The sequence below is a fragment of the Pogoniulus pusillus genome, chromosome 4, assembly GCF_015220805.1.
Source record: "Pogoniulus pusillus isolate bPogPus1 chromosome 4, bPogPus1.pri, whole genome shotgun sequence".
Lineage (NCBI taxonomy): Eukaryota > Metazoa > Chordata > Aves > Piciformes > Lybiidae > Pogoniulus > Pogoniulus pusillus.
This window is the reverse complement of record NC_087267.1, coordinates 31,419,898-31,447,572: the sequence shown is the minus strand read 5'-3', so window position 1 is coordinate 31,447,572 and position 27,675 is coordinate 31,419,898. Positions and strand designations below refer to the sequence as shown.

General features: G+C 42.9%; 2 protein-coding genes across 3 annotated transcripts in view; one reads left to right on the top strand and one right to left on the bottom strand.

Moving 5' to 3' along the window:
• Positions 1-2,605: 2,605 nt before the first annotated feature.
• Positions 2,606-15,422, bottom strand: REDIC1 (regulator of DNA class I crossover intermediates 1; the record flags this gene model as incomplete). The annotated part of the gene is made up of 12 exons (XM_064142916.1): positions 2,606-3,606; positions 4,014-4,096; positions 5,050-5,116; positions 5,631-5,700; positions 6,646-6,718; positions 6,945-7,468; positions 11,023-11,129; positions 11,468-11,668; positions 13,060-13,126; positions 13,595-13,727; positions 14,584-14,710; positions 15,381-15,422. Coding segments are annotated over 12 exons (2,115 nt in total), but the record flags the coding sequence as incomplete, so codon positions are not given.
• Positions 15,423-24,803: 9,381 nt separating this feature from the next.
• ABCD2 (ATP binding cassette subfamily D member 2) overlaps positions 24,804-27,675 on the top strand; it is a 51,732-nt gene continuing 48,860 nt past the window's right edge. The window contains exon 1 of one of the 2 annotated variants that reach the window (XM_064142478.1): positions 24,804-26,533. In XM_064142478.1, the coding sequence (XP_063998548.1) occupies positions 25,613-26,533 (921 nt within the window). In that variant the 5' untranslated portion in view covers positions 24,804-25,612. The remainder of the gene's footprint in view (positions 26,534-27,675) is intronic. The other variant, XM_064142477.1, reaches the window with a different exon arrangement.

Below are 27,675 nucleotides of genomic sequence, written 5' to 3'. Positions count from 1 at the left end.
TGTGGGTGCTCCTTCCCTAGGGGTGTTCAAAGCTCAAGGCCTTGAGCAACCTGGTCTAGTGGAAGGTGTCCCTACCCAGGGCAAAGGGGTTGAACTGAAAGATCTTTAAGGTCCCTCCCAACCTCAACCATTCTATGAATCTATGAATATCTGCCTGTGCTGTTGCCTCAGGGAAAGCTGGCAGTGCCTAGGTCTAGAAGAATGACAGTCATTAGAGTAGGTTACAAATACCAGTGGATTAATGCCAGCAGCTACTGAAGTATCAGCTGAAGAAAGCACAATCTGAGGCTCCCTCTGATAGAGGAGAGGTTCATATTAAACTAAACTCAGTCACTCTCCCTTGAGCAGAGGAGGAGAATGGTGTTGAGATAGGAGAAAGCACAATTCTCTTCTAATGCAATAATAGTAAGGTAAATACTTCAGAATGCTTCTCTAGTGGCTGAAAAGAGGATGGTGCTTATTCATCGTCGCTGCCAGCACACATGCCACTACAAAGTTCTCTTTCTTCTGACTGCTTTGCATTTACAGGTGAAAATTGTTAAGGTAATTAGATTTTATATGCTCTCTTCCAAAGGCTTTGGAACACTATTATCTATAGTGCCTGACATATCCCAAGTGGAGAGTTACTGCATTAGAGATGTGTGTGCAGCTCTCACATGCAGCCAGTGAGAAAATGTGTCTGGCAGTGGGCTGCGTAATTTCAGTTCTTACTGGGCAATGGTGCAATCTTGGCTGCAACCAGCTAGATTTTGAGAGCTTCTATACCAGTGGCCGAAGTGAAGATAAGATACTCCTACAGGAAGGCTCTCAATTATGAGAGATAACAGTAAAGAGGAATAGCTGAATTTACATCAGTAGGGTGCAGCTGGCTCTCTTTTCCCTGTTCTTACCTGCACTCTCTCATGGGTTCACAGGAGCAGACTGGGAACATATCCCGCTCAGGGAGCAGCTCTGCAGACCAGGAGCATCTACCTGAACTAGACTTCTCTGTAAGATGAAGCAAAAATTTCCAAGTCCCAGCAACAGTGCTGCTGGCAGAAATCAGGAGCATAGCTTCCATTACAAGTAAGTGGCAGATTAACTTGAGCTGGGTCATTTCATCTCTCTAAACACAGCCACCAGAGAGCAATCTGGACATATGTGAATTTTGCATCTGCCCATCTAATAACCACCCCTCAAATATGAAGTGTGCAGTGCCGAGGCCTTTAGCTGTAACATGCCATTCACTAGCCTCTGCCACAGTATATGGCAAGATGCTGTCAGAGCAAGCAATTTGTAATGGCATGAGTTGTGGGGAGGACCATGGGGCTGGACACATGCCACTGGAAAGGCTGATGGGTATGCACTGGGCACGGGGACCACTGGGAAAGCACATGCCTCAGAGATACCCTAATTCCCACCACTAGGGCTGCTACTGCTGTGGCACAATCTGAACAAGCTTTGTAATACTGAATGAACTATGCCTTGCAAACCACCAATAACAGCTGAGCTCCTGGCAAACTATAGCTGTTCAAGTAAATCATAGCTCCTGTGAAGATGAACACTGCACTTTCAGATAAAAAAACTACCAGGGAGCTCACTTTGACAATAAATTGAGGTAGCCTAAAAAAAGAAAATCTGCTTATGCCAAGCCTTAGGAAGCAGATAGTGAGTTGGCTAAATGTTACCCATTTCAGAAGTCCAGCTGTGCAAACCACTTCCCATGTGTGCAATTTATATATAGAAGGGACAATGCTGTTTTCTTCCAAGTCCAGAGAAGTCCACTGAAATTTCCAAGATGCTATTTTTAAAAGAGCATAGCCATAAACTTGCAAACTATTGAGTAACATACACCTTTTAAAAATGGCCCTTAACTTCAGCAGTGAAAGCCAACAGAAAACACAGCCACTGGTTTGGTGATGAGAACAAAAAGAATGGCAATGGTTATCATCTGAACTGAGTGACACACATCCCTTCATCTGCAAAACTTGCTGTTACAAACTGTGAAAGACACCAAGCTGGTGGCAATAAACGCAGTGAGTATTTAACAGCTGTCTCCAAGGGAGAAATCACCACATATGAGCCTTGTGAAAGCAAATCTCCAGTGTTCTTTAAGAAATAGTCCCCAGCATAGCTCACGCACAAGCTCATTCTGTAATAAACACAGTCAGATGACTAACACCATTTTATACAGACACATCCTTTACACACAAGAGATATAGATACTTTTTTAGAAGGGAAGAATATAACCAAGAAACCATATTATCAGAAACCTTTATTTGTTGTGATTTGACGCTTTGAACAGTATGACACTTCAAACAAATACTGAAACGAAGAGGAAAGCATTTCAGATTTTTACTCTGCAGGCAATATACAGAAACACATTTAAGAAATGTCAGTGTTAACAGCCTGAGAACGAATCAACAGATTTGCAATGAAAGGAAAACAAAGGTTTGGGTTTGTTGTTCTTTTGTAAAACTTAATGAATTGTAAAACATGTAAAACTTAATAAATTAGTTCTTTTAAAGTTATGTTCTATTTCACACGTGCAGATGTACATTTACTGTAGTTTACCATATTTGTATTTACCAGACACATATGGCAAAGGCTACTTTGTTAAAAATGGATAAGAGTTCTAAACTAAGAGCTACATCAAATATATTTTGAAGCAAACCAGAATCTTTCTGCTACCTTCAAGAGTGGCAAAGTCAATCTCAAAACCACAGAATCCTATGGCTATATGGTGTGAAAGCAATCTAATTCCTAAGGTTTATAGTTACTAGACTATTGTAACATCCTGTGTTAACAGCTGGAGATTTATAGAAACACATAGTGAGTGATAGCAGTAGGTAGATAGAACTTCACAGTTAATAATAATTTAAAGCAAACAAATAGTGAAAGAATATTTTGTCTAACCAGGCTAGAAAGGTCACCATGTGCCAGTTAAATGAAACACACCAAGAACAGGATGGAACATCTGTATTCCCTACATGCCATTCTAGCTGGTCACTGCTTATCTCTCTCCTTCATAGTATCAATGTAATTCAGCACCTCTAGAGTCCTTCTGCCGGCCAAGCTCAGATACTCAGCTTCAGAAGCAAACACTTCTATTTCTGGCGTGCTGCCCATGCCCACAGGCTGCAGAGCCTCATAGGCTTGCATTTCATGCCCTCTGGTGGTGCCTGCAGTGCTAGGGGGAGTGACCCGCCCTGGGCTGCTGGCAGAGAGGAGGGAGCTCCCACAGCTGCACACCTGCATGGTGCCACACTGGGTGGCAACATGCACTTTCCTCACTTCTGTAACAGAGCTCTCAGTCTGCGACCAAACATCACATCGGGTGCTGCGAGTGACATGCTGTCTCTTAAGGGCTTGGTGTAATGAGCTGCCCTCAGATGGGGCAGTGTCGTTTTCGTTTTCTTCCTTTGTGGCACATGAAATAGAGACTTTCTCCTGGAGATGGTTTGCTTCCTCTGTAGTCAACATATTGCTGGGTTGGAGAGGCACAGTTCTGGTGTGAGGTGTTCTGAGGGGCTCTGTGCTCGCTGAGGCTGAGACTAGGTTGTCATCTATCTTCAAAAATTGATCATTCAAATATTTCTTCTTTTCGGCTGTGTCTTCCACTTCAGACTGTTTGAACAGGATTGAGTGAATGTTGTCATTCAAATGTTTCAGTAACTAAGGACTAATTACTAAGTTAATGAAATGAACAGAAAGGCCAGAGCTGCCTGGGTTTGGGCTTTTTAGGGGTTTTATTCATTCTTTCTCCAAGGGTGTGCTCCTAATATTTGTTGAAGAAAATGTGGGTAAGACCTTCCCACAGTCATGTTACTTTAATTCCATGAGGCCTATCAAGAGACCAGACCACATATCTTTTAAACTACTTAGGAAAATTCACAGCTAATCTTTTCTTGTCTTCCTCACACATGGGACAAAACCATAAATAAGATTCCAGCTACATCAATGCTTAGATGCACTCAGACATACAGATATCATTCAAGTGAACCCCTGCAAGCCCACAAAGGGTCAGTACTCACCGTGTCAGAACTACAGCTGAAACAGCTCTCTGTTTGCCTTGAATTGTAGATGGGATACTGGCTGCTGAGTGATGACTCCCTGCCTGAGAAGCAAGATGATAATAAAGGGTTTTCCTGAAAAAATTCTCCAAACATCCAGCTCTCAAGTACAGTATGTACAGTTAAACATTACTCTTCCTGATGCAGTTTTAAGAATTAAGTGTCATGATGCTAGTCTAGTTCTTGGTAATAGCCAGTTCTTGTCTGAGGACAACACACCTTAACAGAAAGTGAGATGGGTGCCCCAAAGCTTCAGCTCTGCTGTTTAACAGCAGCAGAACAGTGCTATCCAAAGGAGGAAGGACTGCAGAACAAGGGCAGGGAGAGAACACAGCAATATCCTGCACACATTGACTGCTTTACAAAATACATGATTTTCTCTTGGAGGCCCTTGAGAGATCTGACTACCCTCTCTCTGCCCACATGTGGAAAGACAGTATATAGTGTAATAGAAGAGAATAAAGCTTAGCAAAAAGTGTACCAGTAAAAAGATACATGTCAAACATCTAATGAAGATATTAATGTAAAGAAACATGTCCAAGATTTTTCCTCTTTCCCAATCTGCAGAGATCTGCAGGAATACAAGGAAACAAACTTTCTGGCATTTACTTAGCACTTTTACTATATGGTGATATTAGCAAGCTTGAATTCTTGTGCTCAGATATGTGTTGAATTTTTCATGGCTATTTTTTTTCCAGCAGTTGCCCCCTACTTTCAGAGTTGGCTTTTCAGTTTAGGGGACAACTTTGAAGGAAGTGGGACAATGAAAAATACATCTGTAACACTCACCAGAGAGAGGTTAACCTGAATCTTTCTTTTCAAGGAAAAACAAACATGGGTAGTTCTCAATTACCTTAGTTATCTTTATATGGTGCTGTATGAATCAAAAATGCAAGCCCTCATCAAAACTAACACCCTAAAAGAGACGCAGACACTTCTCCCCGGCTTTAAAAGTAACTGTTTCAGTTCCATGTAGAGAAAAATGAATGTTACTAACCCTTCTGCACCTTGTGAAGCTTTGAAGTCATTCCAAACATGGACTTTTTCTCTCGTGCTGCTGTGAACTTTTAAAAATAATTAATTGTTCATAGTGAGGATCAGCACCTTAGGTTAAGTGAGGAACATCCAGTTTCTATATTACATAAATGAACAAAACTTTATAGCAATACTATATGTACCTGAGTAACTTCAGCTGGCAAAATATCTAAAAGATTTTTAATATGCATAAAGCTCCTTTATAATACTGAAGTGTCCTGCACACAGTATCAGAGCATTGCCTGCAGAATCCAATCCTAAGGGTTAATGGGTAACTTGATGTATTTCAGGCATCAGTTTAGGTGTGAATCAAACCATGTCAGTTACTGACCTGAAAAGGTTCTCTATCTGAGCCACTTAACAAGAACCTGTTCTTTCTGGACTCCATATATAAAACATGACAGAAAAGAAGCTTCCACAGAAGCTAACTCAGTGAAGCTAAATTCAGTTTCCGACTGTTATGGACATTCCTTCTCCACTACAAAGTAATGGTTTAAACAGTAGATTTGGGGTGGGGGGGAGGAAATCTCATTGAAAAGTTACCTCTTCAAACTGAAAGAGCTGGTTCAGTCTCTGGGCTGGGTCTTCTGATTCTTTCAAAGACTTGTCATCACTGAAGGGTACAAACAAAGCATTCTCTGTTAAGTAATTTATCCCCTCTAGTTTTCTTTTCTTTATGAATTAAAGTTTGGAGGGGGTTTTTGTGACTTTTCAGCTCCTATTTTGTCATCAGCTGTGGAAATGCAAAGTGAGATGGAATAATAACATATAGTATATATGCATTTGACCTTCATTCCCACAGCTTTGGAATGCATCCCACAGGGGAGGAAAGATAGTCGGACATCTGGCTAAGGGGAAAAACAAGGCATGATGTATGTAAAAGACTGGGCTGTACTTGCCTAGAATATGCTAATGTGTAGATGCTCAAGACTACATAAACAGAGTCAGAACAAACAATAAAGGTCTCTGGTGGATTCACATTGAATTGCGTGGAGTCCATGTTGGCCCTCACAGCAACCAGCAACCATTAAATGCTTCCCACTATTGAAGTAATTGAATTTATTTCTGAACCTGAGATTTCACAGCAAGTATCTGCTTTTCACAACTTCACGTCTCTTGAAATTCAAAATACAGTATGAGAGATGACAGAAGAAATTGCTGCCTTGTAAAATGGAAGGTGCCTTTGATAAAACCACCCATGGTAAAACATGGAGCACTCATGTATGCTAACTTCAACCCAGAGCAGACACTAACTTCCTCTGTAGCCAGTGGAAGGAGACAGGGTCTTTGAGAGGGTAAGTCAGAGCAACAGCTTAACTTCAGAGTCTCAACTTTTCCCCATGAAGCAGTCTTTCTCTTGTCATAGAATAATGGTAGAGAGAGCTTACCTGTGCAAAAAATGATTCACATTATTCACTACTCTTTTCACTAGGAAAACTTGGGTCCTCTGCAATTCTGTTGAGAATTTTGCCTTCATGTCCACTTAGCAGGACTTCTCTAATTCAGCAAGGTCTCTACAGTTATCACCAGATAATATACTATTTCCTATGGAACTCACCTTTTTCTCCTTGAATACTTCTGCCCATGCTCATTGAGATGAATCTGCTGATCATGGTGATAAGCAAACATTTCTAAAATTAAAAAGCAATCCCTGATTTCAGAATCAATAGCACAAATGCAATTTGAAAACAAATGCTTCTGTCACTCTTTTAAAATAATTTAAACAAGAGAATCTTAAATGACTACATCCTGACATGGTTTTGGCCAGGGCAGACATATCTCTGGTTATAAAAAAATAGATGTCTTTAAAAGGAGAATAAAACCCAAAATCAGTGACCTTAAATTATTGGCACACACCATTTTTTTCAAGGTTTGCAGGTTCTTCTTTCTTTTCAGAGGCTGTGACATAGTGCTGTCCCTCACAACAGTCCTGTAGGTGGGTTTTATGAAGTTCAGTGGTTTTCTTGTAGCTTGTGCTTAAGACATTGTTACTTTCAAGCAATACCTGTTCTGGAACTGTAAAAATGCCTTCAAGGTGTCTGTCTACAAAATGCTTTTTTGTACTGATTTCAGAATAAGCCTCTCTAGTATGATACAGATAATTTCTGTTGGTCACTTGATATCGATCATCAGGATCAATGAAAATAATGGCAGTATTGCTTTCATTAACAACAGAATTAAAATGCTTTGTGGAAGGATTATGATGGATTGCTGGGCTCTCATCTTCAAACAGTGCCAGAAAGGAACAATCATTTCCATCTTGGGGAGCTTCTGCAGTTTCTTTTGTGTCAAATAATAGTTCTTTTAAGCCTTCACTGGTTCCTGATTTGTTACTGGCCATTATCACTGGGTTTTTCCTGTCAGAATTCACATAGGCTGGCCTGCAGGTGAGGGGTGAGGTGGGAAAGGGGTAGAAAAGGAAAAACAGTTTGCTCAGTACATAAAAAAGGCAGAATACTAACTGCTAATACAATAAATTGTGATAACTTGATGATCAAATTCTCAAATACTTTTCTGCTCATTACACTTGCTTTTGTCCCAGATATACATTATTCCACCTGAAAAGACATCCTGTACTTAATTGCCACTTTATAGTGTGGTTGTATTAAAGGGCTGCTGTTCATGTCTCCAAACATACAAAGACATGGAGCGCATCCTCCTGAGTAGGGAAATGTGGTTTACAAATTCAGCCACAGCATGTCACTGCTGCTCCACCAGCTGACCGAAGAAGGCCACCTTGAGAGGGGGGGGAAGAGGACAGGAGAAGAGAGGGGAGGGGAGGGGAGGGGAGGGGAGGGGAGGGGAGGGGAGGGGAGGGGAGGGGAGGGGAGGGGAGGGGAGGGGAGGGGAGGGGAGGGGAGGGGAGGGGAGGGGAGAGGAGGGGAGAGGAGGGGAGAGGAGGGGAGAGGAGGGGAGAGGAGGGGAGAGGAGGGGAGAGGAGGGGAGAGGAGGGGAGAGGAGGGGAGAGGAGGGGAGAGGAGGGGAGAGGAGAGGAGAGGAGAGGAGAGGAGAGGAGAGGAGAGGAGAGGAGAGGAGAGGAGAGGAGAGGAGAGGAGAGGAGAGGAGAGGAGAGGAGAGGAGAGGAGAGGAGAGGAGAGGAGAGGAGAGGAGAGGAGAGGAGAGGAGAGGAGAGGAGAGCTGAAGAAAGATTCCATTCATAAAGACATTTTTTTCAAGACTGCAGCTCTCTCCCATACCTAAAGCTCATAATAAATCCTGTGTACTACTTAATTATTGGTTTCTTCAGCAAGTGACTTACATTTGGACTTGAGGTCAGTAAACTTAATCTATCACAGACTCTTTCTATTTCACTGTTGGGAGACCAGTGAGACATTTTGTTTTGTCCATACCTCCTCCTACCCCACTTCTGAAAGCAGTGGTTTTGAAGATGCTATCATGCTAGCATCATATTTGGCTCTTAATCTCACATTTCCACTGCTTTTTTTTCTAGACTTGATCTGCTGACTGACCTTTCAGAAAACCTGAGAAAAAAGTTGAGAGGCTACTGAAAAATAGAGACTTGGCAAAGGCAGCCAGTCAGAAAATGCCCTTTCTTTCACAGATGTTGAGAAATGCTGTCAATGGAACTTGAAAACTGAAATACAGCACTGAAAATACTCATTGCAGAAAAATTCTGTAATACTTAGATCAGCAAATACTTGGAACTGGATAAAGGATCCTAGAGAACTTAAATGAGAAAGGAGTGTCCTCTACTTAGAGAAACCTCCCCAGAACAGTTCCCAAAGGCTAAGCACGCTGGAGATTGTTTCTGGACACACTTAGATCTACGGGAGGAAGGTAAAATAATTTTGTGAGGCAATTCAGAGACTCCTTCACTTCAGTTGAACATTTTGTAATTCTAAATCAAAGTTAATAGTAGATGAGGAAATAAAATGTATCTAAAATGTGTAGTTAATATTTAAGATCTTGGGGTGCCACAGTTCTTGGATGTATGCACTTTGATTACATCATCTCTATTACGTTAAGTAACTGTGTAAGTTTATTCTCTTCTTATCACATATACCAAAGGAAATTCTTTTTGCATGAGAACTCCCTGCTCCTGATGTGTCAGAATTTATGACTACAATGGATGACAACAAAACAAGGATGACAGAAAAATACAGATTTGAAAACATTTGGAAAACAGATGTTAGTGAGCCATGAATTGGAAGAGGATTAAGTAAGGTGTCATAAGCAGATGAGTGCAGGCTGGAGGGCCTCTGGAGAAAGGAAGGGGAAGATGTAGGCAAGATAAGGTTATGTAAGAGTTTCATATAAACATATTCATTCAAATATACAGCAGAGTGAATGTTATCCTTATGGTAAGTTTTGCTGCAGAAAGCTGGGAGAAGCTAGGAGAAGAGAAAAAAATAAGGTGGCTAACACCAGAAGCTGATGTGTTCAAATTACTATGTGGTCAGTGATCTTATCTGTAGATACTTCAGAAACAGCAATGTAATATATGGCCTTTTTATGTCTCTATCCAGCCAAAGACAGAGATTGAATCATAGAATCAGCTAGGTTGGAAGAGACCTCCAAGATCATCCAGTCCAACCTATCACCCATCCCTATCCAGTCAACTAGACCATGGCACTAAGTGCCTCATCCAGTCTATTATTGAACACCTCCAGGGATAGCAACTCCACCACCTCCCTGGGCAGCCCATTTTAATGGCAAATCACTCTCTCTGTGAAGAACTTCCTCCTAACATCCAGCCTGTACCTCCCCTGGCACAACTTGAGACTGTGTCCCCTTGTTGTGTTGCTGGTTGCCTGAGAGAAGAGACCAACCTCCACCTGGCTACATCCTCCCTTCAGGCAGTTGTAGACAGCAATGAGGTCACCCCTGAGCCTCCTCTTCTCCAGGCTAAACAACCCCAGCTCCCTCAGCCTCTCCTCACAGGGCTGTGTTCCAGGCCTCTCACCAGCTTTGTTGCCCTTCTCTGGGCATGTTCCAGCACCTCAACATCTCTCTTAAACTGAGAAGCCCAGAACTGGACACAGTACTCAAGGTGTGGCCTGACCAGTGCTGAGTACAGGGGAAGAATAACCTCCCTTGTCCTATGGCCACACTGTTCCTGATACAGGCCATGATGCCATTGGCTCTCCTGGCCACCTGGGCACACTGCTGGCTCATTGAAAGGAACTTTCAGTCAGATGGCAGGCTTACAGAACAAAGAATAAAGAAAGACTAGCCTTGTAAGACCCCTAGATCCAAAACAAGAGCCAAAAGTAGGCAAGCAAACAATCAAACAACAACAGCAACAAAAAATGTCTAGTATAAATGAGTATGGCCCTAAACCCTCAGATACAAAAAGAGACTCTAGATTTCTATCTGTTCTTTTCAAAAGTAAGTGTATATTCTCATTAAAGTTTTATTGAACCATGCAAAACAAAACAGAAATCCAACCATAAAAAACAAACAACAACAACAAACCCAAACAACAATGAAGGATCACATATGAAAGAATTGGAAAGAAACCACTTAATTCTAGGAATCCAAAAAGTAAACAGTGCAGGTGGAGAAGTGAGAAGTTGCTCAATTGCTACATCATCAAGGTCATCAGAAAGGCACTTGCAACAACAGCCAGGACGAAGGGGAGCAGGGACAGCTACCCTCCGGGTGGCTGCTTCAAAGATCTGTGCTTCTCAGGGTGAATTCAATAACACTATAATGTTTATGATGACGCAAAAAAATACATCTTGATTCCAAGAACATACCTAAAATTCTCATTTTTCTGCCTTTCAACAAATGTAAATAGCTTGCTATGTTCAGTCTTTCCATTTAATTTAATTTCTATTTGGAAAACAACAAAAATGAGTGGAAAATCAAGCAGCAATAAGCCTCAGATTATCTTAGGCTTTTTTAGCCTTTTAGCTTCAGATTATTTTAGGCTGACTGTTATTTCTCCCTTTAATGCAAAATCGTTGCCTACCTGTGCAATGGCTTAAATGGGTCCTGAGTCACTGTATCAGACTTTTTGAACATACATTGACTTGGAGGTTTTGCAGTCCAGATGTCCTGATCAGAACAATTTCCTGGCTGAGAAAACAGTAGAAGCTGTCAAACTCTGACTAAGCAGTTAAAGTGTTTAAAAATGTTTTAAGTGTTTTTAAAAACCCCTTTCTTGGGTTCCTTTATCCTTCAGGTCAGTGAACAAAAGCTGAAGTTAAATATATTTTACCAGAAAAGAATATTAAAATAAATATCTATTAAAAGAAAAGTATTTGCATACATAGGATATTCATTGCAACCAGTCTTCAAGAAATGTTCACAGAATCACACAGACCATTCATAATTATTTTCACCATTACACTCATCTTCACTAATGAGAGTTAGTTTAAAAAAACTCTGTGGAAATGACAAAATATTTATAAAACCTGGGTTTGCTGCCTCTCATCACAGGTCTGTTCTGAAGCGTTGCCCATTAGGTTTGTGTTGAAATTTTCTTCTGAAAGTTGTGTACAGTCAGAGGACCAAATATCAGAAGGCGGCAGTGGACAAGCACTAGGAGTTCTTGCCATATTTTCTCCATGTTCCATACTAGAGTTATGATACTTTAGTTCTGTTACTTGTGATAACTAGACAAAACATAACAGACATTTTACGTACTTAAAAGTGTTTTGATGTAAGCATAAAGTTCAAAGTAATCAAACCTTTTTATGCATTTTACTACTCTGCACATATACCAGAGACAAGAGAGTATTTTCCTGTATTCTGAGATGTTTTTTTCTTGAAAAACATAAGGCAATAGAAGAGCTTATATCAGGGAAACACATAGGTATCTATTTAAGTTGAAGCATGTACACAAATGATATCCTGAGGAGAGTAATTCTTCCTGATTCAAAGGAATGGGACTTTGTGCTAGTTTGAAGCAAGCTAGAATGTTTTGGTAAAAGAACTAGATAACGGGCAGTGAAATGAAAAACAATTGTGTCTCCTTCTCTCACAGTCTCACTGAGAGTTCTGGGAAGAAGAAGTAAAACATTCTCCATTTTGTCTTTTCATTCTGCCTTTGCCTTCAGACCTGGTCACATCTCATTAACCTTGCTCCCACTAACCTTGCTCCCTAACCTCTTGGCTGCACCTCTCTTCTTCCTGAGAACTGGGGTAAGGTTGAGAGGGCAAGGGGAGGTGTTGGGGTGGTTTGAGAGCCCCTCCTGGGGACTCAGGTTTCTGGAAGGGGAGTTGTGCTTTTGTATTGTTTATCCTTTGTATATTTCTGTATATAACTGTATATATTGTAAATAGCTGCCTGTATATTTGCTGCTGTAAAATAAATAGCTTCATTTATATTCCCAGAGGCCGTCTGAGTTAGCTGGGGCAATTCCAAAAGTGTGGGGGGGCGGGTAACAGCCCAAACCATCACAGACTTCTAACACCAGAAAAAAACAAGTCCTTCTCACTCCAGGAAAACATGCTTTGGAAACACGATTGGGCCAAGAACATACAGAAAAATACAGCGCAAGCTTCTTTTGCAAGCCTCTGCAAAGTCCCATCTAACGTGAACATGAGGAGTCAGTGCAGGAAGTCTGAGTAACCTAAACTGTCTTCCAAACAGATTTGCTAATTTGAGTGGGATTTTTTTTTTGTTTCCTCAAGAATCACTTCATCTATGCTTCCCACATTTCATCAATCCACATTTCTGCATATTGTTTTTAATTTACCTGCTGTTGGTGCCAGTCTCTTTCCCATAACCTTTGTCTTTTGTGACTAGCTGAGAGCACAGATATTCTCAGGTATTTTGGACAATATCTAAAATGAGGTGATCCTTTCAATAAATATTCAAATAATTGCAGAAATGAGTAAAAAATACAACTGACAAATTACTATATCTATATAGCCTTAAAGTGGATGATTTCACATTTCGGTATCCATGAAATTTGGTCACTCTTTGAAAAAGCAGTTTAAAGGTATAGTTGTTGCTGCACATGTTTAGCTTTATATCAGTGACAACAAGAACCATACTTACATTGTGCTGGTATTTTACTTTCTCTGCAAGATGCTGCCTTCTGCTGTCCAATACTTGCTTTTGTAATCTTGTAAAATGAATAAGAAGAGCCCACAAAACAAAAGATATGCTTTAAAACATTCTGAGTACTACTTTCAAAGTAATCTGAGAATATTTCCCCACACATCTTTAAAAAGGCCTGATTTCTAAGCAAGTTAGCAGCAGCCAGTGTGAGTCAATCACTTTAGGGTGTCTGAAGTGGGATGGGAAACAGTTTAAGTGGAAAATGCTGTTCAAGACTGATCTGTGTGATAAACTCAGTGTTTGTACCTGATGTGGGCAAAGAAACATTATATTTTTAAAAATCTCTGCTATGTGTAAGTTTTTTTTTGTTGAGAATGCATTCATTTGTCATGACTATCACTAGAATACCAGGACTAATTTTGAGACTTCATCTTAGGATATATTTACTTACTGCCCCAAATGTAAGACCACCACCAAATACCTTTTCCAGTATTTCATTATAACTTAAGTGCTGCCTATTTTATATAAGTACCTGTTCTGGATGTCATCTAAGTTTGACACATGCTGTAAGCGTTGTGGTGATGTGGGAAGTTCTATGTTGTGCCTCCTAACAGGCATTTTTGCATGCTCAGTGATACCAACGTGGACTGGTTTCCTCATCTTCTCTGCAATGAAAGTATTTGGAATGTCAGCATTGGACTTGGAGAGAACTCTGAGCTTCCTGAATTTTCATTAGTGTATGAAAGCTGTTGGGTTTGGTTTCTTAACTCATTTAAAAGTGTATTTTTTTGCTGTTGCTGTTGTTTTATTTGTTACTAGCAATGCAAGAGCTCTGTTCTAAAAATGGCATCATATTTTAAAATTATTTATGGTCAGCTGCTGTGTGTAGACAGGCTCTGTTGTCCTCCTCTGTCACCTTCTGATCTTCCTGAGCATAGGATGACAGATTCTCAACGGTCTGGTTTATGAATACATCACAGAAGATGACCTTTAAGATCATAGAGTCCAACTGTTTACCTAGCACTGCCAAGTCCACTGCTAAACCATATCCCAAAATACCACATACACACATAAAGAGCTAGAACTCATATTCTAGTGATGTCTTTTTAGGAGTTTAATGGTGGATTTTAAGAACAATACTCTGAGTAGCACTGACAGACTATTTCAAATGCCTCCCAAAAGTTATGAAAAAGGAAGTGCAATACAAATGGGCAACTTAATGGCAAAGGCAGATGTAGGGTAAAATTAATGAATGGAACGAGGAAGGTGCATGAGTGTACAAGGCTTTAAAGGTGAAGTAGGCATGAGCCAAGGTTATTTGATTTGTCTTTTTATTCTTGACTTTTTATTCAAGCACAGGTTTTTGTATTTAAGTTCCTTTACTTTCCTTAAAAAATAAAAGAGCACATATTTGAGCATTCAGTTATAAACAGAAGAGCAAGAACTAAAATACTAGCAGCAGGAGTTAAGGATAATTGATTCTGTTAACTGTGAATCAGAAGACTGTTGCTCTAAACTCACTGGTGTTGTCCTTTATCTGGTCAACAACATACAGATTGAGGAGATCTAAACTGACTGCTGAACTTTTAGGAGATGATACTTCCAGAAACTTCATCTTTGACTTAAGCTTCTTCTTTTCAAAGAATTCCTAATTTTTTTTAAAGGAGAGAATGAGTTTTTTGACAGAAGCTTCAACAAGACATTAGCAGTATACATAATTCTTTTGAAATTTGTATGCAAGACTTAGTACACAATTCCTAATAACAAAAGCACATGATTAAATCTCTCTGAATTTTCACACTGTCTACAGTTAAGTTTATTGCCTCGAAAAAGACTTCAAATGTAATTTGTTCATATGCAAAATTATCACTGTTCTCTTACACGCATATCAAAACACTTCAAGGAAGGGACCCTCAAAGGTAATCTTGTCCAGTCTGCTGCAATGAGCAGGGACATCTCCAACTAGATCAGGTTGCTCAGGGGCCCATCAAGTTTGACCTTGAATATCTCTAGGCCTCAATCACATCCTTGGGCAACCTGTTCCAGGATCTCACCACTCTTACTGTAAAGAACTTCCTTCTTATGTCCAACCTAAATCTAATAACATTGTTCCTTGTCCTCTCGATACAAGCCCTTCTACATAGTTCTTCCCCAGCCTTCCTGTAGGTCCCTTTCAGATATTAAAATGCAGCTGTAAGGTGTCCCTGAGCCTTCCTTTCTCCAGGCTGAACAGTCCCAATTCTCTCAGCCTGTCCTTGTAGGAGAGGGGACATGCTTCAACCCTCTGATCATCCCTCAAGAAGGTTAGAACTGTTTACCTTTTGCTTTCTCCTTTCCTGCTTTAAAATTATTCTGCTCCTGAAAGAGGCAAATAATTACTGTTCTAATTGGAAGAGTATAATCTGAGCCATAGTTTGAAAGTAAATTAGAAAGGATGAAAACTTCAGGTACTATAACCAACATATCTCTGTCAAAGTCACTTTGATCTTGGTATACTCAAGCAAGGCTATGAGCAAGTTCTATTTCAGGGCTATGAAATATATTGAACATTTCAAGGAAAAGGCTTTTAGATATTTGACCAGTAATGCAATTCTTCATTTCTTAAAACGTGAGAAAAATACATTAATTTATCTTCATTTTCTGTGGTTCCACATAGAATCCACATTCTGTCATACTGTAACATAGTAAGAAAACCATATCAGCAAGGAAAACAAAGGTGCACCATGCCAGTTTCTACCTTTCAGGACCTTACAGATCATTTTATTAACAAGGAGTCCTGAGAGATAATCAACTGCAGCAGAAAGCAGCAGTTACTTGCTAGTGCTGAGTGAGTGCAGTACTCCTGCATGTTGCTTTTCCCTACTGACAGCACAGTAAAACAGACAAGCGTCTAGGACACAGTGGGGGCAGTCACATTGTTAGACTTGAAGGTTCTCCTTCCTTCTGCTTTTACATAGGCAGAAAGTTCACTCTGCTGGAAAGACTTTCAGGTGGGTAAGGCACTCTTTCAGTTCAGTTCTGCGAGGAGTCAGGATGATTACAGGCTGTGTTTAGCAAAGCTGCTTTCAAACGCCTGACAAAAGCTGTGGCGTTTGAATTTCTGGTAGAGAAGCAGATGGCACAGCACCTAAAGAAACTGAGTGTTATTGCTTTCCTTTAGGCACTACGAATTGATTCTTTCAGTATTTCAGTGAATTTCAGTAACTAAACATGTCTTTTGCCCCTACAGCTAATCACTGCCATTTGTGAGAGCATGAGGAAAGGCCCAGGTGGGAAAGCCTCACCCAGCCCCAGTCTGTGGAGAGGTATTTAGGCCCAAATGTGACACACACACACCCCTCTCCCTATGGCTGGAGCCTGTGTCTCTTCCCAGAGCCGGGCTCCGGGCCGGGGGACACGGGGCTGTCACATACACTGTAGTCTGATGGTCTGTGAGGGGTCATCGGGCCTGAAACAGACACTGTGGCACTGCCACTCTGTGAGGAGACCCCCAGGGCTGCCACATGCACCATGGCTGTGTCCGGTTGGCCAGGGAAAGTTCAGGCTGCCAGACACACCAGAGCTGTGCCTGGCCTCTGAGGTACTGCTGCCTCTGCATGGAGCCACCGCTGGGAGCCTCTGAAGAGCTTCACTCACCGGCTGCCCCCGACCCAGTTCATTTTCTGCTGCTGAGGAAGCAGGGAGTGCCGCCCTGTGTGGAGCAGGGGTTGGAGAGCTGAGGCAGCAGCCAGCACCGGGAGAGTTTGCTGCCTTCCAGCAGGGCCACAGGGCCATGCTGCAGGGCTGCCTCCTCTCCGGGAGTGCTAGGGCAGCTGCCCTTCGTGCCCCTAGGCCGCCCAGTGCTGGCAGAAGAGAGGGGGAGGGTGGATTAGGGACAGGAAAAGGAAGCAGAAAGCCAGGTGGGGCAAGCTGATGGGGTGATGCCTTGTTGCTGCCAGCCTTCCTCTACCACTTGCATTTCTATACAGGCTGGTATCTGCAAAATAAGGCTTTAATAGAGTTGCAGGAATCAAGCAATGTACAGGCCTGGGTGCGTGGGGAGGCTCTGCTCTACCCTAACGCACACCTTTTGTTTTCAGTGTTCTCTTTTTGTAGCCTATTCTATTACATATTCATTACTAATTCTAAGAAAAGGTTGGGTTTTGCTTATCAGTTCTAAGAATGGGAGGTGTCTCTTTTTACTCGGTGGTCACACAGTATCACAGTATCATCAGGGTTGGAAGAGACCTCACAGATCATCAAGTCCAACCCTTTACCACAGAGCTCAAGGCTGGACCATGGCACCAAGTGTCACATCCAACCTTGCCTTGAACTGCCCCAAGGATGGCTACTCCACCACCTCCCCGGGCAGCCCATTCCAGTGTCCTTCTGGTGGTCTTCAGGGATGAAGTAAGGGATCTTCCTCAAGTGTCCGCTCCTTGAACTCCAAATTAGTCCTCTGTTTGCTCATGCACAAAGGCTGTCTCTTCCACCTGCCTCACTCCTCCACCAAGCTTTCTAGCTTCTAATTATTTATTGCTGTTATCTTAAGCCAAGTGTATGCTTCTGTGATGGTTGTGCAAGGAGGAGTGCAGCTCCATTCAAACCCCCCCTTCCTCCCTGTCTCGGGCCTCCTGCCATGAATTGATCGGATCAAATGTATATTTCTCACAGGGTGAGTCTAATTCACAGTTACTGGAGTAGGTTACACAGCTGCTGTTTTGTCTTTCAGGTCCAGCGTGTCACTGCTACAATCACCCTAAGTTTTAGAGCAAGAAAGAACCTTCCTCTTCATCCTGCTCTCCTCAGGTACTCTAGGACAACAAGAGAACCAATGAGCATTTTCTATTAGTAGCTGTCTTTGACCCTGGGGCTAGCTGATGATTTTTTGGGTGTAAACAGGGACAAACCCTTAAGGAGGGATACAGAGCTGTGGGTGTTCACTGTGCTCCTGCAACGACTTGACAGCACACTGCTCTCCTCAGTCCCTTCCCTGTGACTCAATCCCATCGTTTTGGCAAGTGAAGGCAGCCATTTACAAAGCAATTGTTAAAATTCTATATAATTTTTTCCTGTGGTCTGACACAGGAAAAAAATTAGTCTTTTTCTCAGGGTACTACTGTTCAGTTCCATTAGTACAACGCTATGAATAGTGCTCTGAAAAAAATATTAGGAGCCTAATATTAAAACTTACTTAAACTGTGAGGTGGGGTTTTTTTTAGGGTTTGGTTTGCTTGGTTTTGGGTTTTTTTTATTTCTTTTTAATGCTTTTGCTAAGGTGTTTATAGAATTCACAACTAGAAGACTATAAAAGTGAAAAGATATGCTTCTCTAAAATATCTGATATATAAACTGAATAATTTTACTTGATAGCATGTTTTATTGTTGAGCTATCCCCAGTATTTCTGTTTAGTATGGAAGTTGGTGTTGAAATATTGATCATGCAACTTTTGACATCCAGCTGTGAGCAAGTCCTCACAGAACTCCTGTATAATCAAAGAAAAGATGTCTTCTGATGGGCAACTCAGAACACCTATGTTAAGCTCCTACCCAATGTCCCAACACACAGCAGCTAGGATAGGTAGCTGAAAAAACGAATGAAGTGAAAGTGTCTGCAGCATTATTGTACCCTGAAGATTTGAGCATCCTTTTTCCTTAAGCAGGCCAGTCTTTCCCTTGAGTGAACACACGCTGCTCATGTGAAAACTTGTACTCTCTGGAGACAGACAGACAGAAGATGTGTTTTCAAGTAATTTCTTAGAACTAACTGCAAGAGGTTCTCATGTTTTTTAATGAATCTTCTGCTTCCCAGCAAGTGTCCTTCTCTAATGCTCATTATAACAAAGGAAGGAGTTACTGAAGAGATGAATGTGTAGTAAAAGTAACCCCAAACCCTTGGGATTCTCACAGTTGGGTTTAAATATTTTACAACATTACTGGGTTTGGTATTAACATATTTTAACTTTGATTTTTTTTCTCTCAAAATGTTTGATCATGATATCTAATATTAGGTAATGAAATATATTTGTAGAATAACAATGTAAATGCCTTTGTGTCTTCTACCCTAGGTGGGAATTTCTGGTATCCTTTAAATGCTAAGTAGCAGAAATGTAGGTGCCTGAATATTGACCAAAACAAAGTTAAGTCTGTTTTAAATGAAAACTTTTGTTTGGCAAATCCAGTGCTTGGACTTTGTTTATAGAGTTGCAGGGTCTTCTTCCAGTTGATGCTCCTCTGCCTTGAGAACATCTTACGGAGAAATAAAGTCATACTTTCTGTGCGGTATTTTATACTACCCTGGCCGATGGTTCTGTCCTAAAAGAAATCATTTTAAAAGATAGCTGTGACATTGTACTGCTGTTTAAGCTTTGTCAGAGCCCACAAGCCCAATGGAACAGAATTTAGGATGCCTCCCCTCTCCCCTTCTCCCTGTGCAGAAAAAATTAGGCATCAGAAGTATAGAAGGGGTAAAACAACCAAAGAACAGCCTTGAGAAGACTGGATGAGGCACTTAGTGCCATGGTCTAGTTGACTGGATAGGGCTGGGGGATAGGTTGGACTGGATGATCTTGAAGGTCTCTTCCAATCTGGTTGATTCTATGATTCCATGATTGAACTGATTTGGAAGTTAAAAAGTAATTTTAACTACAACAACAACAACAAAAAAGGTATTTAGGGAAAAAGGAAGGTTACAGAGATGTAAGGGAAGGGCATAGATACAGATATATATACAAGACCAGGTTGGATGGCAGTGGATTATCTGTATTGAAATGGATTTTCCTTGGATGCAGGCCCCAACACAAGATAGCAGGCCTGCCCGTGTGATTAACAGGAGCAGCAGCACAAAGTGTTGCAGAGGTGAAGGCAGGTGAAAGAGAGTGATCAGGGAGTTGTTTGCCTCTTAGAGTTGTGGGCAGGAAGTGGGTGTGGAATAAACTTTGACCCAGGGGTGTCCCCCCTTCCAAGAGGAGCCCAGGTTTCTCTGTCCACCTGGGGTCAGGTTTGCAGTCCACTCTCCCACCCCAGGATGGGCTTAACTCAGCACACGTTGCAAATTTTAAGCAAAATCTGAAAAACGTAAGTAACATATTTGGGACTTCTGAAGACATAAAATAGACACATACTTCCCATAATTCTAGTTTTCTGGAATCCTGGCTTCAGCTGAGCTAGCTGTGTGGAATAAGAAATAAATTTAACAAGAGAAATATGTCTAAAAAAATCAGATATGAAAGTTTTTAAGTATCAAAGCCTATATACTGAAAGTGTAATTCCTTGTCTGAGAGCATCAGCCAGCAGTTCACTGTGGTTGGAGCAGCTGACACTGACCTTCTCTGTCCTTGGCCTTTTTTCCCTTTCTCTCTGTAAAAGAAAAACAACTTGTTTAGACTTCTTTTTAGAACAGTGTGCCATCTAGAATCATGCTGTTCTCAGAATTGTCTGTGATTGGGCTGCTATTGATTGTCCTGCCAGCCAGATTACTTGAAACCCTTATGAATGAATTCTCATAACCCACAAGTCATGGAGGGTTTAAATTTACAGCAGCAAGTGTGTATTCTCCCTGAAGACAGAATAAGGGGAAGATGATTTCTGGTGCAGGAATGCCCCCCATTTACACCATCTCTGTGGTGTCTGTACTCAGGAACCAAACAACAGAGCAGGACTTCCCCACTTCCTCTTGCCCATGTTTCCATAATACCTCTCTGCCTAGTCTGGGTACTGTGGGGCCTCATTAGGAGTAAAATGGTTGGAACCACTTGCTTGGCAGGATCAGTCTTACTGCAGTGACATTTCTTCAAGAAACTTCCACGTGTCATGTTAAAACGGGAGCCTCCTACTTGGCTTGATCTTCATATCCTAAACAAATTAGTGTCTGGATATCCTACTGAGGCAAGAGTAAGCAGAAAATTTCTGCTGCTACAAATCTGAAATCAAAGGTTAGGTATCGTATCTCCCTTTTTTGGTGAAAATGTCTTAATTTGCCTCGACGTTGCAAACCAATTCCCTGTATTTCTGCACTTAGGTAAGTGATGACATTCAAGTCAACAGAAAGTTTGAACATACTTCAGGGTAAGGTGTTTACTTGATTGTCCTCTGTTGAATTTGGCTCAAACTGAGTCTTACTATCTGCACACCAGATGCACACCGCTCTGGTGAGACCGCACCTGGAGTACTGTATCCAGTTCTGGAGGCCCCATTACAAGAAGGATGTGGATGTGCTGGAGCATCCACTGGGTTGAACAGAGGGCTGGAGCACCTCTCCTATGAGGACAGACTGAGGGAGTTAGGGCTGTTTAGTCTGGAGAAGAGGAGGCTCCAATGTGACCTTATTGTGGCCTTCCAGTATCTGAAGGGAGCCTACAAAAAAGCTGGGGAAGGACTTTTCAGGATATCAGGGAGTGACAGGACTAGGGGGAATGGAGCAAAGCTGGAGATAGGTAGGTTCAGGCTGGACGTGAGGAGGAAATTCTTCACCATGAGAGTGGTGAGAGCCTGGAATGGGTTGCCCAGGGAGATGGTTGAGGCCCCATCCCTGGAGGTGTTTAAGGCCAGGCCGGATGGGGCTCTGGCCAGCCTTATCTAGGGTAGAGTGTACCTGCCCATGGCATGGGGGTTGGAACTAGATGATCCTTGTGGTCCCTTCCAACCCTCATTCTACGACTTTATGACACCAGTATATAAACATAGAGCTTATAATTGAAGAGAAAAGCAGACATTCCTAGCATGCCATATTACAGGGCATCAAATTATAGAAATTGTTTACAGCTCAGTATGCATTTGAAACCAATGGACACTGTAAGGGCCCACATATATTTAATCTAGATATAGGCAGCTGTGTACTTTATGAATGATCTATAGGTGTCTAAATGTCAAAAATCCTTAAAAGCAATGATACAAAATGCATAATTTATATCTGTTTTTCAGTACCTTTACATTTTGTTTTGTTTGTCTTTATGGCACCATGGCAAAGACCATCAGCAGCCAGGATATTCCACTTTACTGCAAAGACTAATTACAGCCACTGGACTGTGTGTGAGAAGCATATATGGCATCAGGTAAATAGTCTTTTGATTCAAAAATTACACATTTTATTTTTTATGGAATTATTGAATCAGGAGGCATAAAAAATGATCAATGAGTAAGGCTGGCTAATATCTCTTATATATTTCAATTTCAACATCTCCATTAGAGTCACAAAGTCATGCAAGTACACAGTGCTGGAGTGGAAGACAGCAAGCATCCAATAGAATAGCAAAAAGAGACATCAGTGTTGCCACAAGTACATTCTAGTTCCTACATGGTTAAACAGTAAAGAATCACAGAATTGTTTTGGTTGGAAAAGATCTCTAAGATCATCGAGTCCAACCGTCACCCTAAGACAACCGTACCAAATAAATCGCGTCCCAAAGCGACATGTCTATCATGGAATACAGTCAGGCAGATATTCATTGTTTCCATTTCTGCTTTGTGTTTGTATCCAAGCACAACTAATTTCTATAGAAAGTGAGAGAGAAGTACTTTTTTGATAATGAACAGTTTTAGTTTTGTAGTTGGGAGCAGAATTATGGCATTCTGCTCTGCTGGAATATTGACTTAAAACAGTGAAAATTTATTACAGAATATTAAACATTTATAATAGGATAAGCTCCTCTTACTCTTTTCTCCAGTTATTGGTTCCTATATTCAGGAAATACACATACATTCTTTTAATGTGTTTGATGAAAATTAACCATGAGACTTTCTTTTAAAAGAGAAGAAGATAACTCCCCTATTCACAGATTCATAGAATGATTTGGATTGGAAGGGACCTTAAAGATCATCTAGTTCCAACTCCTCTACCATGGGCAGGGACACGTTCCACTAGACCAGATTACTCAATCTGGATGAGATCATCCAACTTGGCCTTGAACAGCTCTAGGGAGGGGGCATGCACAAACCTTCTAGACAACCTGTTCCAGTGTCTCACCCTCACTGCAAAAAAATTCTTTCTAATATTTAGTCTAAATCCATTCTCACTCTTCAGTCCATTATCTCTCATTCTATCACAAGCCCTTATAAAAGGTCCCTTCCAGGCCTTCATGCAGGCTGCTATAAGGTCTGGTTCTAATATCAACATCCCATGTGCTCCATTGCATTAATTACTCAAACTTATCCTTTGCACTTATCTTCAGGGGGTTTAATTTAAAGTCAGTAGAAATGGAGCTAACAGAGCACTCAAGTACTGCAGCAGTACTATTGCAGCTTTGCTAATATTTTACCAGACTAAACGTAGTAAAATTGCTACCTTCACCATTCAAAACAAAAAAATCTGCCACTTAAGGCCCTGTTCCATAAAGAGGATTTTGGGCACAGATTATAGAGCAGGAAATGCTCTGCAGTTTGGCAGAGCAAAACTCTCTAGGCAGCAAGAACAGAAGAAAGAGTGTATTGAGAACAAGTTTAGGCTTTTCTCTAGGCTTTCAAAAGAAAATACATTGCCTGTATTGACTGAAACACTGCATTGTCAGATATGCCTTACTTAGATGTTCCCACAAATCTGACTGTGGGGTGTATGTCTGCACTTGCCAAAAGTTTCAGTCCTTTGGGATCTTGTGAAGTGAAAGGTCAGCAGATATGCAGAACTGAAACAGAACTGTGAACTTTCCCCTTGGTAAGAAAGTGCTAGAGTAATTAAATATTGCAGATAACTGTGGCTTGGCAAAATCTAAGAGATACACACAAGCCAGAATGGGAAGCATCTGACTAGAGATCATGATTAAAAAACAGCAACCCCTAAGCAAAGAAATTCCCTAGCCAATGTGTGATGAGAAATATATTTTACTGACAAAATAAACTATGGTGAAACCACGCATACCTACTAACTGAATGTTAACTGTGTCCGTACTGCACTGCATAAGACTTTGAAAACGTTTTCCTAGCTTTGCATGATGTATTAAGAATAAAAAAGCTAGAAGGACTTCTATCCAGATCTCTAGCCTGTTCTGACTGGCAAAGTTTTCTCCACATTACCTGCCAAGCTGATTGTGGACACAATTTTTGCAACCTCGTAGGAAGTAGTGAGAAATCGATCGTACTTGGTCTTGTCTTGCTGGCCTTAAGTTTACTGAGTTTCTTGGAAGGCACCTGGATGTTTAGGTAAGTGATACCTGATTTTTAAAAGCAAAGACCTTGCTCTCAAACCAAAGTTATTATTTCTTCTCCCTGAAGCTTGTGCTGCTATCTAAACACTACCGTTGCACTCTGTCCAGGGATGTTCTGTAACAGCGACTTGCTTTAACCCCGTGTATGTTGAATTACAGCGAGGGCAGCTGGTGCCACTCCGTTTCTCGGGGCAGGCTGGACTTCAGCACTTCTGTAAATGCCCGGTAAACACGTTTTTCAGATCTGTTTTTACACGCACATGCTAAGGTAATTTCAATTACAGCACCTTTTACAAGTGAATAACTGGAAATAAGAAATTAGATAAGCAGAAATAAAATAAAGGAGCTAAGTAACTGTCTTTATTGTTAACTTAGTGCGAATTTAGCCTGGTTTTGCTGTAGGGTCCCTGAGAGTGGCTCGGGGTTGTTTTCGACTAATAACGCTGCAGGAGCACAATAATAACCAGCTTCCTTTCGACGAGACGACAGGAAATAAACTGCGGGTATTTTGCAAGCGCTGCCCCGCAGCCGCCGTGCTGCCCGGGTGCCTGCCGCAGCCGCCCGGCCAGATTGACCCGAGGTGGCCCCTCAGCCGCCGGCCCTGGCTGCGCGCTGCCTTCGCCCCGCACCCTGCACCCCACCGTTACAGCCCCCTCGCCCCGGGAGAAAGCTCTGGACACCGCCGGGGCTGACGCCATGTCTCAACACTGCAGGGACTGCCGCGGGGCCTGAGCTCCCTCCGTGCCGTCCCTTCCTGTCATCCCCTCCCTCCTCACCACTAGAGAGGCTGGGGCCGGAGGCGGTGCCTGCTCTGCAGGGCAGGCGGAAGGAAAGGGACAGCCGAAGCCTGAGGCCAGCTGGTGCTACTGGGCCGACCTCCGGGGACCCGCCGTGCACCAGAGCTGAGTACCAGGGGATCAACGCTGGGGCTGCCGCTGAGCTCTGAGGGACCCGCCGTGAACCCGAGGCCCGAACGCTGACGCACCCGCCGTGAACCCGAGGCCCGAACGTTGAGGGACCCGCTGCAATCCCGAGGCCCGAACACTGAGGACCCGCTGTGAACCCGAAGCCGGGTGCTCGGGGACCCACAACGCCGTGGCCGCCTCTGACAAATCGTAAGCGAGCGGCCGTGGCCCGGAGCCGGGCCGGGGCCGGGGCCGGGGCCGGTGCCGGTGCCGCCCCGCGCGGTGTAGCCAATGGTGGTCGGCGGGGCGTGCTGCGCGGCGCCGGGCTGCGTTGTGCAACGCGCCGCGCTTTGAAGGCGACCGTCGCCCCTTGGAGGCAGGGCTCAGTCGGCAGCTGTCACGGCAGGGCGGCCAGGGGTGAGCCGGGCCCCTGGCGGCCCAATGAAGACCCGGCGGGGCCGACTTTCCGGCTGGGCGTGAGCCGCCCACGCTGGGACCAACGCGAAGCGGTGCCTCCGGCGGAGCAGGATGACACATATGCTGCATGCGGCGGCCCGGCGGGTGCAATGGAGCAGGGCAAGCACTGCGAAGAGGGCTGCGTGCCTGTTGGCTGCGGCGTATGGACTCAAAATCCTCTATCCCATCATCCGCAAGCGCATGAAGCGGGCGGGCTGCAAAGGCGTCTCGCAGGATGACGGCCGGACTGAACCGCACCGCACCGGCAGCAGGGGCAGAGCCTCCCCGGCCGTGGATGCAGAATTTTTCAAGCAGCTGCTGGAACTTCGTAAGCTGTTCTTTCCAAAGCTGGTGAGCGCCGAGCTGGGCTTGCTTTGCCTGCACTCGGTCGCTCTGGTTTCCAGGACCTTTCTCTCCATCTATGTGGCCGCCCTCGATGGGAAGATTGTGAAAAGCATCGTGGAAAAAAAGCCTAGGAGCTTTGTGTTCAAATTAATCAAGTGGTTGATGATTGCAATCCCAGCCACTTTCGTGAACAGCACTATACGCTACCTGGAGTGCAAGCTGGCCCTCGCCTTCCGTACGCGCCTGGTGGATCATGCCTATGAGACCTACTTTGCCAACCAGACTTACTACAGAGTCATCAGCATGGATGGGCGGCTGGCCAACCCTGACCAGTCCCTCACTGAGGACATCATGATGTTCTCACAGTCTGTGGCTCATCTCTACTCCAACCTCACCAAGCCTATCCTGGATGTCGTGCTCACCTCCTACACCCTCATCCGCACAGCTCGGTCCCGGGGGGCTAACCCCATCGGGCCCACGCTCCTGGCTGGGCTTGTTGTCTATGCTACAGCCCGTGTACTCAAAGCCTGCTCGCCCAAGTTTGGCAAGCTAGTGGCTGAGGAGGCTCACAAGAAGGGCTATTTGCGCTTCATGCATTCACGCATCATCGCCAACGTGGAAGAGATCGCCTTTTACCGAGGCCACAAGGTAAGGAGAAGAGAAACTGGAGGGTGTTGGGGTCACTTCAGCAATGCTGGACCCAACCCACACTTCTCAGCTGCCCTTCCCGAGCACTTTGGGTCCCTCTGACATTTGAACGTGTTTACAGATAGCACTTCCCGTTTCTTCGGAAAAAGCCGCCTCACAGGCTGTGTCTGGGGGGAGCAGACCGAAGTTCCCTTGTGCTCTGACAGTGTTCCTGTTTTGCAGCTGAATCCTGTGCTTCTCTAGAAAGCCAATTTCCGTTACTGTTTTTCCCCCGCTTAACTTGGCCAAGCTATTTTCTTTCCCCACCCATGTCTATGAACTAGCAGGTTTAATACTGCAGAAAGAGCAGCCAGGGCACACCAGAAAGTCTAGGAGAAAACTGATAGCACAGAGAGCACTACAGCCTTTGACACTGTTTTACAAAGCTGAGCGAAGATGTACTCATCAAAGTCTTAAAATAGCTTAAGTACAGTACTTTATCAGTCAGTTACATAAACTAATGGCATGGTTCAAAGCCACCTTATTAAGAAACTCCTTGTGTTTTTCATGGAAGTGAATTTTGATTGTAACACCTTTCAGACACGATTTGGAAAAAAAAAACAGTTGCATCATATAAGGTGAAAATGAAAGCTGGAAACCAGTCTGAAGTATTACTCTTTCAGCTTAAGCAGTGATTATATAATGCACATGGGATTTTTTTGGTAGAAACAGTTGTTCTCAGAAGCTGCCTATGGTAATGTATAGTAAGTGCAGCTAAATTAAACATTTTTGCGATTCTAACATACACTGGCTTGAACCGAATGCACTGTATTACATTGTCAGTGTGACTGTCTGTGACCTGTTAAACCTCTTGGGATAGTTGTTTCTTCTCCAGATTGCTTGCAAAACACAAGCAGCATTGCATTTCAGGGATCAACTCTTTGAGTCATTGGAGATAATTGATCCCCAAATGCTTTCTGGTATGAGGAGTTTCAGTTGCTGTGAAACTCTGTAACTGCAGCTTTATTAAGAGAATGTAGAATCAGTTTTGTTTTGGTTGTTAGAATCAATTGTTGTGACTGCCTTGTATGTTGTTCTTGTATATCTGGGACATCTTAACAGAGCTGAAAACATGACAATTGAGGGATGATGGCATGTACATA